This window comes from Aulonocara sp. 'chitande type north' Nkhata Bay, linkage group LG19 (assembly GCF_057382095.1).
Source record: "Aulonocara sp. 'chitande type north' Nkhata Bay isolate Kocher_YH1m ecotype deep benthic linkage group LG19, A_spYH_male_GT1.1, whole genome shotgun sequence".
Classification (NCBI taxonomy): domain Eukaryota; kingdom Metazoa; phylum Chordata; class Actinopteri; order Cichliformes; family Cichlidae; genus Aulonocara; species Aulonocara sp. 'chitande type north' Nkhata Bay.
Genome location: NC_141362.1, coordinates 23,484,687 through 23,496,694, shown reverse-complemented (window position 1 = coordinate 23,496,694; position 12,008 = coordinate 23,484,687). Strand labels below are relative to the sequence as shown.

The 12,008-nt window shown below is 40.5% G+C and overlaps 1 protein-coding gene across 3 annotated transcripts in view; it reads right to left on the bottom strand.

The window, feature by feature from the left end:
- Positions 1-2,676: 2,676 nt before the first annotated feature.
- Positions 2,677-12,008, bottom strand: part of LOC147307047 (nardilysin-like) — a 34,728-nt gene continuing 25,396 nt past the window's right edge. For all 3 annotated transcript variants that reach the window (XM_086273954.1, XM_086273955.1, XM_086273953.1), the window contains exons 19-32: positions 10,996-11,115; positions 10,817-10,868; positions 10,353-10,503; positions 8,908-9,035; positions 8,597-8,759; positions 8,352-8,383; positions 8,011-8,149; positions 7,844-7,891; positions 7,692-7,744; positions 6,973-7,056; positions 6,652-6,742; positions 6,304-6,420; positions 4,438-4,527; positions 2,677-4,330 (exon numbers count right to left, since the gene is read on the bottom strand). In XM_086273954.1, coding sequence (XP_086130080.1) covers positions 4,109-4,330; positions 4,438-4,527; positions 6,304-6,420; positions 6,652-6,742; positions 6,973-7,056; positions 7,692-7,744; positions 7,844-7,891; positions 8,011-8,149; positions 8,352-8,383; positions 8,597-8,759; positions 8,908-9,035; positions 10,353-10,503; positions 10,817-10,868; positions 10,996-11,115 — 1,490 coding nt within the window. In that variant the 3' untranslated portion in view covers positions 2,677-4,108. The remainder of the gene's footprint in view (positions 4,331-4,437; positions 4,528-6,303; positions 6,421-6,651; positions 6,743-6,972; positions 7,057-7,691; positions 7,745-7,843; positions 7,892-8,010; positions 8,150-8,351; positions 8,384-8,596; positions 8,760-8,907; positions 9,036-10,352; positions 10,504-10,816; positions 10,869-10,995; positions 11,116-12,008) is intronic.

The window sequence follows — 12,008 nt, the reverse complement described above, 5'->3', positions numbered from 1 at the left end:
AGACACAGAAAACACAATATATAACCAAGAAATTGCAATGAACCTTGTCTAAAATAAAAACATATCAAAAACACACCACTTCAAACTTCAGACAAAGCCTGAAAACTTGCCAAGTAAAGAAAAAAAAAAAAAACCTGATGTCCCACAACCCATTTATGTCAAAGAGGAGAATATAGCTACAGTTTAAATTATCCGAGTAAAAGCACAAGCTGATTAACCTTTAATAGACCTGCTCTTATATACAGTACATTACTAGCAGGATAACAAAACAGGAACATTGCATGAAAGGGACCAGACTCTGAGAGAACCTCAGTGAATACGTTAAGCTGAAAGTCTGGTTCCCTTGCACCCACTTTAAATGAGTGCTTACATGCACCACTCTTCCAAAGGCCAAATAGCCTTCACAAGTGGTTTTTTTTTTACACCTAAATAAACTCAAGTGCCTTCAGTGGCCTCTGAGCTCACCAGATTGAGGCATCAATAAACCTTTATGTGAAATCCTGGAGGGTGAGTAAGTAGAGTGTGAAACTAGATTTTCAACTCCTTCAACCTTAAAGATGTTTTTGGGTGTAGTACACACAGTTTGGGAGAGGCAGGCCTGTAGCAGCAGTACAGAGAGGACTGAAGCTTTCCTGAAGCTAGCGGTTGTTCTTATTAGTTCAAATTCAAAATGCCCTCCCTTTCCTCTTCAAAGCTGCAGTATCTTGAATTTAGTGTTATGTAGGACAAGTAGCCAGTTCTTAATATCCTGTATTCTCCACAGAGGAGATTTATGCAGCTGATCTACCACTGAGGCAATGCTTAGACCAATATAGTCAAAGCTAATTAGATCTGTTTGTCACCACCAGCAATGCTCTGCGGTGCTGTAGAGTAGAACATACTTGCTGCCATACATCCAGAACGATCAAATTAATTCCACATTGTACCATTAAAAGGAGTGTAGAAACATGATCCTTCCCACAGGTAGCATTGATTAAATTTTAACCAGGCTTCATCCCCCCCCCCCCCCCCCCTTATTTTGTGGTATTACCAAGAAGCAGTTGTTTTTATTATCTCACCCTATTATAATCTATGATTTGTTGATTATATTTTGTATCAATATGCATTATAATCCAAATCTGTAAAAAATTGACTAAATGGGTCAAATCTGGGGGCCATGAGGGATGCTCTCTGCAACTTCTGGCCGCTGACTCTGGACATAGCCAGTGGCTGTTTGACACCCCTGCACCTCCTGAAGCTCCATTGTTCAACTGAAGGAAAAAAGCACCCCAGACCACTGTGGCACGTAGAAAACATCTCAGGTGGCTTGTCATGCCAGTAACCTTGGAAACCATCAGGACCATCAAGGTTAAATTGTTCTTATCAGAGAATAAAACTTTCTTCCACCCTTCAATGTCCCATGTTTGGTGCTCTCTTGCAAAGTCCAAATGGTCAGTTCTGTGGCGTTCAAGGGGACGAGGCCTTTGAAGACATGTTTGGTTTTTGATGCCCAACTTCAGTCTCAGTTGCTGTCTGATGGTTACGGGGCTGCAGTCGGCACCAGTAACAGCCTTGATTTGGGTCGAGGATCGTCCAGTGTCTTGACGGACAACCAATTGGATCCTCCAGCTCAGTGCTGGTGAAATTTTTTTGGGTCTTCCACTTGACTTTTTCGTTCCATGACTCTCAGGATCATTTAAGAAATTCCAAATGACTGTCTTAGTGCATCCCACCTCAGCTGCGATGGCGCGCTGCGAGAGCCCCGGTTTATGCAGTTCAACAACCCGACCACGTTCAAAAAGGGAAAGTTTTTTGCCTTTTTCATTAGAACGTTGTGACAGTGTGACTACCTGACAGAAAATGACAACGAATCCACATTTTTGCAGATTTGGCCTTTTAAAGGCATGTGGTCTCAAACTTTTGATCAGCTCTAAAACAGCATGTTTCAGTTTAAGTGTTGTTTTCAATAAATTGCATGCTCAAAAGAATGTTTTGTCGCTCTGCCATTTCTTCTTGTTGCACATTGAAGCTCTACTTGGAACCTTGTTAAGATCTAACCATTCAAAATAATTTTTTTTGCCATTTTTCAAGTGGTCTTAAACTTTTGATCGGGACTGTACTTCCATCATTATTAAAATAAAAACTTTTTCTTTTGTTTGCCCTACAAATCAATCAAACTTATAACGGCACCTAACTCATGGATGAAGCAGTGTCGTGACGAAACATAACAGACAACTTAGCACAGAACTAGTTATAAACTATCTTTAAGCACTTTACTAGCAACCTCTTGTAAAAACACATCAGTTATTTCATAATTAGCCTTTTTATCTAACTTTATGAAAAATGCCAAAGATAACATAGTTTGACAGGAATAAAATAGTATTTTTGTACCAGCAAGGTGAACTTGGCATATCTCAGCAGTGCAGTGTGTTCTTAAAAATTCTTAGGAAATTGGACAAGTAGAGGACAGAAGTGGAGCAGAGGAACAGTATCTAATAGTCATATCCTTAAGATATCCAGCAAAGACCTGAAACAGGACCCAAGAGATGCATCCTGATCCTTTAAGTTGATGCGTCTACTGTTCACTAATCAGAAATGGTCTCAGTGGAAGTGTGGCTGCCCAGGAGAAAATCTTTACAAGGGGAAATTCAGAGAAAAGGCTGAGGTATGAAAAAGGTCAACAGGTCTTCTAGAACGACTAATCCAAATTTGAGGTTTATTGTCAACACGTGAGGAGGAGGAGGTCAGGGGAGAGGTACAACAGTGTTTGGTGTCATGGTTTGGGGCTATATTTCAGCCAGTAGTGTTGGGGATTTTGTCAAAATGTATGCAATTATGAACACAGAGAAGTACCATCAAAATTTGATCCATCATGTAATACCATCTGGAAAGCATCTGATTAGCAAAGCTACATTGTCAAACACACTCCCAATGCAGTAAGAGTATGAGCCGTGGATTTGCCTCTGCATAGCCTGAAGAAGAGCCATGTGTGGTGTGGTACAGGAACCATGTGAATCTTATGCCAACGAGCTGTTTTGCCTTCCATCACAAAGCTGTAACAATTATCATCACGTGTGGAGCTGCAGCAGGTGAAGGCTTTTCTACAGTATGAGGCATATTAGTCAATTCTGTTAACATGCTCTACTGAGCTGGGCTTAATTTTTTTTTTTTTAAATACATTCAATAATGCAAAGTATCTCCAAGCACAAGACCAAGACAAAATCACCTGCGGCAGCCTCTTCTTCATGGTTCGGGCAGAGCGTCTGTGAGTAATGTATAATTTTCACATAATTTAAAGTTGTAGAAATGACATCACGTTGAGTCACCGGCATGCAAACATTTCTGACTTTAAAATAACCTGAGTGTGTGACGCAGTTGATTCTAGCAACTACTCGTCTCTCTGTGCCATCTGTGTTATTTAATGTGACTGCATGCCAAGAAAACTGCACCCAGAACATCAAAACTCCTTTCAAATTTAACATGAGTCACATAAGAGTCACAATGATTTGAAGTTTCAGTGTATTTTTGCTGTGAAGACAGCTTAAACGGCTTCATTCATTCACTCAACATCGACTGATGATGATTTATTTCTTTGCAGTTTCACAGCACAGCACGATCCAGGTCACCCAATAACCGCAGCACACACCAGAGCCTGAAATCCAGCACACAAATTCACACGCATGGAGTTCAAAGCATTTCTGCTGTTTTCACAGTCGATTTGTGTTTTTAAATTGAATTATACTCAGTCTGGACTGTGACGCAGACAGCGGAAAATACAGATTTTAACTTCTGTAGCAGCACTACAGCTCGGAGAACCAAATAAATGAGAATCTGATTCAAAGAATTTCAGTTTCTCGCAGCTGCTGAGGATATAAAATAATTGAATGTGAGAAAGCAGAACAGACTATCAGTTAGCTAAAAGAAAACTCTATCATCACTCTCAGTCTTTTTGCTTATGCGCAGAGCGTGGGGAAAACCTACAGCTGGGCTCCAGAGTCGAAATCCAGGTCCAGAAAGGAGCCAAAGCTGCTTCAACCTTCCTTCACCTCATATTAAGTGCCTGCATCTCTAATGAGGCAGAGTCCCTGAATGTGGCTGAGTAAGTCCGTCTCACAGTCTGAGCACAAGTTTATTTAAGTATCTTGTGGTAGGGAAAGAGGGGCAGGCCTTCAGTGAAAGCAGGAATGTCCACGATGGCTATGGCACCTTCCACTTTGGGAGAGGCGGGAAGGAAACTAAGCTTAGACACTTCACCGTAGGCTGAGCTCCTTAAATCCTCATCTTTGCCTTTTTCTTCCTGCTTTTCACCACTGCCCTCCTCATCATTCTCTTCAGCACCAAATCCCACCACCTTAAGGACACAGAGAGACGAAATTATTACAGATATAAAGTATATCATGTCCAAAACACAAAGAAAAGTGAAGAACTGTGTATCATAAACACAAAGGCATTGCTTACATGCACACTGAGCTTCCTGCTGCTCTGTCCACGATGTTCTTTGAACCAAGAGACGAGTTCATCTCTCGTCATCTGTTTCAGAGCCTCGATCTGAACACACAGTGGCACAGACCAATGGTAAGACAGAACCATTCACTGGAAATGTAACAGCTTAATTCTCAGTGTCAGAACCAAGCATGTTTTAAAAGGATAAACCACATTTTTTTTCCTATGAATTAGAGAGGTAACAATGTTGACAGTACCAAACAGCCAGTTTATCTGTCCCCAGTGGGTCAATTAGTTTTGAGATAGTGTTGTGCTTTCATAGAGCACAAATAAAACAGGTTCTGTAATACGTTTTCTGTGATCTGTTCCTTTGGCAACGTCTATCTGAGGACCTAAAAACACAAACTTCAGCTACTGAACTTTGAAAATGCAAGTGGTGTGAACATTCTCATTAATACTTGTTATTTCTCTCTTGCTTGCTGTATACTTTGCATTAACTATGTTCATATTTTGTAGAGCGCTGAGAATATATACATATAGACATATATAGCCATCATAGAAAGGAAGCGCACCCTCTATTTATACTTAAGGTTTTATGTATGAGGCCATAATTAAAGATGGTCTTTAGCAGATCTTAAAAGTGGATTCAAATAACCTGGGATAGAAAAAAACCCAAACATTTCACCGTCATTTTCTTATCAAAAACAAAAAAAGCATAAATGTAAAATCAGCGTGTTAAAAACTAAAAATATCCTTAATGTTTCCAGAGGAACTAAGAGTGTAAGTAGCAGCCAGGTGCTGTTGATAAAATGCACTTGATAAAACTGATCATCAGAAAGAGTGACCGCCTCTATAAAAGCAGATGTTTTGGCAGGTTGTAGGTCTGGTGCATTCAGGTGTGTGCAACAGAGTGCCAAGAAAGAAGACATTGACAAAAAACCCCAAGAGCTACATCTCAGACTCTACTGGCCTCAGCTATAATATTAAATGTTAACACGTATGACTGTCCCATTTAAAAATGACTGAAAAGGTGTGGATTGTTTAGAAGGATTGCCAGGAGAAAGCCTTTTCTGTATATAATAATAATAATAATAATAATAATAATAATAAAAACATGGCTGCAAGCCTTAGCTTTGCAAAACGGCATCTTAACAAACCACAAAACTTCTGGAACAATGTCCAGACACGGCCCAAGTGGAGATATCTGGTCATAATCCACAGCACCACACTCGGTGAAAACCAATCAGCACATCAGCACAAACACTTCGTAGCAACTGTCAAGTACGTTGGTGGTGAGGTGATGATTTGGGATTGTTTTGCAGCCACAGGACCGCAATGAGTCAACCATGAACTCCACTGTATACCAAAATATTCTACAGTCGAACGTGAGCCCATCTGTCAGCTAACAGCAAAAGCTGGGCTCACGCCACAGGACAATGATCCCAAGAACAGCAGCAAATCTTCAACAGAATGGCTGAAAAAGAAAAGAATGCGCTGTTGCAATGTCCCAAACAAAGTCCAGACTTCCACTAAATTGGAGGACCCGTGGTAGGACCATACATGTGCCCATAGTGGAGTCTAGATGACAAAGTTGGGGCAAACTGTTAAGAGTAAGGCAACTGCAATTATGTGAGAATATACTCCCATTCAGCAGCAATACATTCATAGAGCAAGTGAATAGCATTCGTCATTCTGTTAATTATATTAACAATGTTTTGCAACCCTGTAATGCACCAGAACAAAAAGGCACTAACCCACAACCCTCAAAACCAAAGGATTTGTCCCACGGTCATCAAGGTCACGGCTCAGAACTACTTTAGCAGCACGAGCACGTCTTAAACAACATCAGAGCCGTTATTTTAAACATCGTGTTGTCCTCACCTCTCTATTGAGCCTATCGAACACATACTGCTGCGTAACCACCTCTGCCCAGTTCCTGTCCACCTCCTCACCAAGATGTGTGTCCTCGCACTCTTTGAGCTTCACTAAAGCAGTCACCTGCAGAAAACACGAGCACACAGGCTTTCTAGTCACTTCTTCCACAGTGCAGCTTCACATTTAGGCATTCAGCCGGGTTTTACATGACTCAGAAATGTGTTATTAATGGAATGAGATACAACTTTTGACATTTAGAAAATTTCTGGATAGGCAGCATTTTCTGTATCTTTTTCCATAAGAATGGGAAACTCATGAATACAATAAGAAAAAACAAAACACATTTACGCAGACCTGAGTATTAAAGGCCTCCTCAGTCAGTGCATTGAGCTTCTCTCCGAATGAAGTCAAGAACTCTTCAATCTTTAACTCCACCAGCTCGGTGCTGAGAGAGATGAGAGGTAAGAGATATATTGTAGGGTATAGAACGCATTGGATTCCTTTAGTCATTTATCACTTCCACTTGCTTCACTTTCCATGGCCACATGGATAAATTGCAGCTTGGGTTTGGATGAATAGCAAGATAGATTTACCTTGGTTTTGGGAAAAGTGTTAAGATAAATCGTATCTTGCTTTGGGCAAATTAAAGGTTTCCATTGTGTGTTGCAGACTCACTTGAACTTCGTGGCCTGTGTCTCCACTGTGACAGAGAAACCTAGAACGCCTGAGGTGTTTCTGCAGGTGGGGTAGACATGGTATCTGCAGACGGAGACAAAAAGAACGCTTTAGGATTAGAGAAAATACGGGTGAAATAAGCTGATGAAAAACTGCATTACATCTGATTTGCACTCTGTAATAAAACCAGTCTGGCAAGTATGAAAACTGAATTTCAATGTGAAAAGCATTTGTCCCAGTAGAACTAGAGCAGCTTGGCAAAGGTTTAAATATTACTAGCTCCCACATTTCAGACACACCAAACAGAAACCCGACAGTCTCTTAACAAGGTCGGCACAGACTTGTTCCTTCTAGAAGGCAAAGTAATGAAATACAATACAGACAGAGACGTGTAGGTGGAAACAGAAGGTTAGTTTCTCTGCATACCTTTGATTTTCACATAAAATAACTTCAATACCCTCAAAATGGCAAAAAAAAAAAAAAGAGGAAGAGGAAGAGAACTGGATATATTAAGAAAGTTACTTTGAAAAGTTGTGTATTTCCATATGGAGCACATTTAGGACAAATGCAAATAAATCAAATTAACTGCAGCTTTCTAGTTTTAGAAAAATATTAGCGTGTAATGCTAATTTGAATGGAAAAACTCACTGTTTCGCTTAGTTTCAGAAATTTGGTTTTAAATGAACAGAAAAATATTATCGAACGCAGCAGAAACTCACCCCAGAGTCTCTTTGGTCCTGAGGAAATCAAAGCAGGGCTCCTCCATGTGCATCTGAAACCCCCCCCAAAACAACTCAGTCAACAATGGAGGGATGACGGCATCAAAGAGGGAGTGTGTGGAAACAGAGAAGCAACATATTGTAATGCTCACCACCAACAGCTCCATCAGCGTGTGCTCCCTTAAAGCCTTGGGGCCAGACTGAATAAAACGCAAACAGAAAGAAAATGGGAATGAATTTGTGTGCGTAAAAAAATGAACCTTCAGAGATAAAACGACTTGATGACCTGTAGACGTGCATGTACATTGTGTGTGTATACCTGGTAGTAAACAGTGACTTCCGAGTTGGCGTCTCCTTTATTGAGTGATTTGACCTTACAGATGTGGTGCTTCTGTGGAAGCTCGACCACTCTGAACATCACCGGTACCTCCGCTGTCAGCTTGGAGAACTGCAACTTACTGCCAGGCAAGACACGAGGAGAGAGGGAGTAAAATAAGTGAGAAGGTAAAGAGGAGAGAGGAAAAAAAAAGCAAAGGCGAATCATGGACTAAACAACTGAAGCTGATGTGAATCACGGCGTATTATAGCAAACAAATCTATTTGATTGTATAGTATTGGTGTTCTCATTAGGGAGTGCATTCAGTGTAATAACTGACTTACTCTGTGACATATTGCAGAAACTGCACAGACTCCTGTGAAGGAAATACAATAAAGAGTAATGAATAGTGAGAGATAAGAGAGAAAGAGAGTGAGGAGAGGCAATCAGCCAAGCACGAGGGCAATGTCAAGTACACCCAGTAGCAACTGAGGCAAGAGTAGACGTGAACGTTGACTGATTCACTCTAATCAGCTAATATTATTGTCAATCAGTATGCTTGTCTGTGTGCTGTCTGCTGTCCACTCACTGCACTGCTAAAGTTCCCTTGCACCAGTCCCTCTGCAAAGAGCTCAGCTCTGAAGCTCCGGCTGAACTCAGTCAGCTCTTCAGTGGTCAAACCAGCTGTTAGAGCCTGATATTTGTCCACCATGGACCAGCGAGAGTGCTCCAAGATTAACAAGCGCACGTCCCTGGAGGAGAAAAAAAAAGGATGAGAGCGAGAAGATAAAAGAGGACGGTGACGACCGGAGGCTCTTCTATTTAGGGCTGTCACACATTTCACCACTAGAAGGCAACATACACTCGATAATCTCACATAGCAATGGGGAAGCAACGTACTTGCTGAGTTTCTCAGGTTTAATGAGGATGTTGAAGTAGGTTTTTTTCAGCTGCTCTGCGAACATGCTGAAGACGTCAGAGGAGGCCGAGAAATCTGCCAGGTGGTCAATGATCAGGTGAAACAGCAACTACAGACAAAAACATGGTCAACAAGTCACACATACATTACATAAGATTCTTTCTTATTCAGTTTGTGGTTTAATGTATGCAAAACAATTACACGTACAGTTGTGTTTGTAACTGTTTTGAGATTAAAATAAATTTAGCCTTTAAACACCAACAGAGTGGATTTTAAAATAAACGTATCACAGACAGACATTTTTATGGCCAGCTGAGGCCCATTTCCTGTTATTTTATAACAATTAAGCAGCTCAAAAGCTGAAGCTTATTCCAATTGTTGGACTTGCATTTGGTGTCTTTTCTCTGGAATCGTCAACATGAGCTCCAAAGAGATGATTCAAGTGAAGGAGTCCATAATTACACTGAAAAACTGCAATAAACCTATCAGAGCTTCCAAATCAACACTCTGGTACATTCTTTAAAAGGAATGCACTGATGAGACCACAGGAACAACTACATCGAATAAGTCAATCCTTGTTTGAGAAAAACCTTTTCACAGTCACAAGGACGTAGACATGTCATTGACAAAATCTACAATCAAGAAACACCTTCGTGAATGTGATTATAGCGGGTTTATGACAAGGTGACAAAGACATAAGAAGCCAAAAGTATGGAGAATGAAGGGAACGGCTCATAATCTGAAGCATACCACGCTATCTGTCAAACATGGTGGCGGCAATGTTTTGGCGTGTATGGCTGCCAGTAAAACTGGGTCAGTAGTGTTTAGTGATGATGTGACTGCTGATAGAAGTAGCAGGGAGGATACTGAAGTGTACAGGGCTATGCTCTCTGCTCACATTTAGCCAACAGCTTCAAAAGTGATTGGATACTGTTTCACAGTTAAAATGGGAAAATGATCCAAAGCATACTGCAAAAGCAACCCAAGAGATTCTCAAGACAAAGACATAGGCATGTACTTCAATGGCCAAGTAAGTCACCTGATCTCAACCCAACACAGCATGGTTTTCAGTTACTGAAGACGAAACAGAAGGCAGCGAGTCCCAACTAAAGGCGGGTACAGTAAAAGCCTGGCAGACCATCTCAAGTAGATTTTAGGCACTCACTGACTGCAAAGGATTTTTATCCAAGCATGAATTTAAAATTATATCGGCTTGTCCAATTAACTTCGAGCCTTTAAAAATGTTGACTATGTATAAAAATTGATATAATTCCTAAACAGTTAAGCAAAATTTTTGTAAAGCCCCTTGAATTAAAGCTGTATATTGAATGTTTGATTTAAAATCCCCTGTGGTGGTGTACAGAGCCTAAAATGCAACTGCCACTATCCAAACTGTTTATCTATGTGTGTATGTATGCTTACTCACAGGAAGCTTGTGGTTAAATCCTTTAACTTTGATGACCAGTCCGTGCTCACCAGCAACCAGTTTATACTCCAACTGGGCCACTTCAGCCTCATAGGCTGGCTCTGCCAGGTTGTGGCCCAGAATGTTTACCAGAAGGTCAAACAAGACCACACTGGAGCGCAAGAGGAAGGCGACAAATAAAGAGAATAAGAGAAAAGTGAAATAGAGAGAGGGCAGGGAATAGTACAGAAGGAGGTAAGAAGGATGAGATGGAGGATAGAGAGGGAAAAAAAACAGGCAAAATAGAAAAAGAAGGAGGAAGGACAGAGGAAGGAGAAACGTGGGGGAGGGAGGGTAAAAGTGACAAAAAGACATAAGTGGAGGCAGTGGGAGAGAGAGAGACGATTAAAAAGCAGACATTAACAAAGGTCATAGCAAAAAACAAACACTTATTTTCACAAACTCTTATCTGAGCTTAAACTCACTTCTTAGCGGATTGCTGGATTACTGGAGAGATTAAGTGGAATCTGACGTAGGCTAAAGAAGAAGAGAGAGCAAGCAGGTGTCAACCATTCCCTAATGACATTAAATACCTTTAAAGTAACATCTTGCATGCTAATTGATGCACACAGTACAAGTACACACACACTAACACACAGTCTACCTCTTGGGATTTTGAATTTGTTATCTTTCTTGTACCACAGGCAGCCCCTGTCGCTGTCGGCTATCCGGACTGGGAACTCGGTGTCTGGGCAGTCAGAGGGCTTCAGGGTGAAGTCAGTGGCTGAACAAGTGCACACACACAATAAATCACCATTCCACTCGGTGCAGCCTCATAAATAATGCGTGACTTTCGACAATTCATTATATACAGTTTAGGGATAAACATGTAGTCGCTTGTCAACACAGAGAAAGATGTTACTCCCACAATAAATGATTCAGAAACCCTTGGGCCAGAAAGTGAAGCTGCCAGCTTTTAGTAAAGCTGGCCGCGTAGGTCTGTCACTTTACAAAGTTTGTAAGCAAACTGCAACGACAGAATGAATCAACCTTTGCATTTGGCCAGAAGTGAGCCAGAGGTGTTTTGTTTTTCTGTGTTTAAATTAAAATATTGACCTTTAATTAACATACACCGTTCAATCCATGCAATCAGCAAATATAACTGGTGCTGTGTAACCATTTTTGTGCCGATCGGTCTGAATTTACAATCCAAACTTTATCCATTGGTACATTACAGGAGCTGGCCCTGTGTGTTTTCGTTCTACTTTTAAATTAATTCACTTAATAAAATTCGTTCATTTTGTTGTAGCCAAATATGTGGTACGTTTGAAAATGCAGACAGTGATGGATTTAATCTATTTCACAGTGAAATTTTATAACTATAACGACAAGTTGTTCAAAACTGATTTGTAACTTTTCCATAATTTTGTTCTGCTACAATATTTAAGGTGTTAGGTGTTGTATTATTATAACCTTTATTTATTAGTGGATTCTAAAATACAGTTTACCTTGTAATCTGTAATGAAATAACTTCAATTATTTGTAAAACTAATAACATCCCCCAAACTGAATCTCAATCTTGAATACTTATTTTTTTCCACAACTGTATTTTTTGGGGGGCATTTTGCTGTTGCAGGTCGAAAAAAAAAATTCCCATGCTTGCCCCATAACCACAAG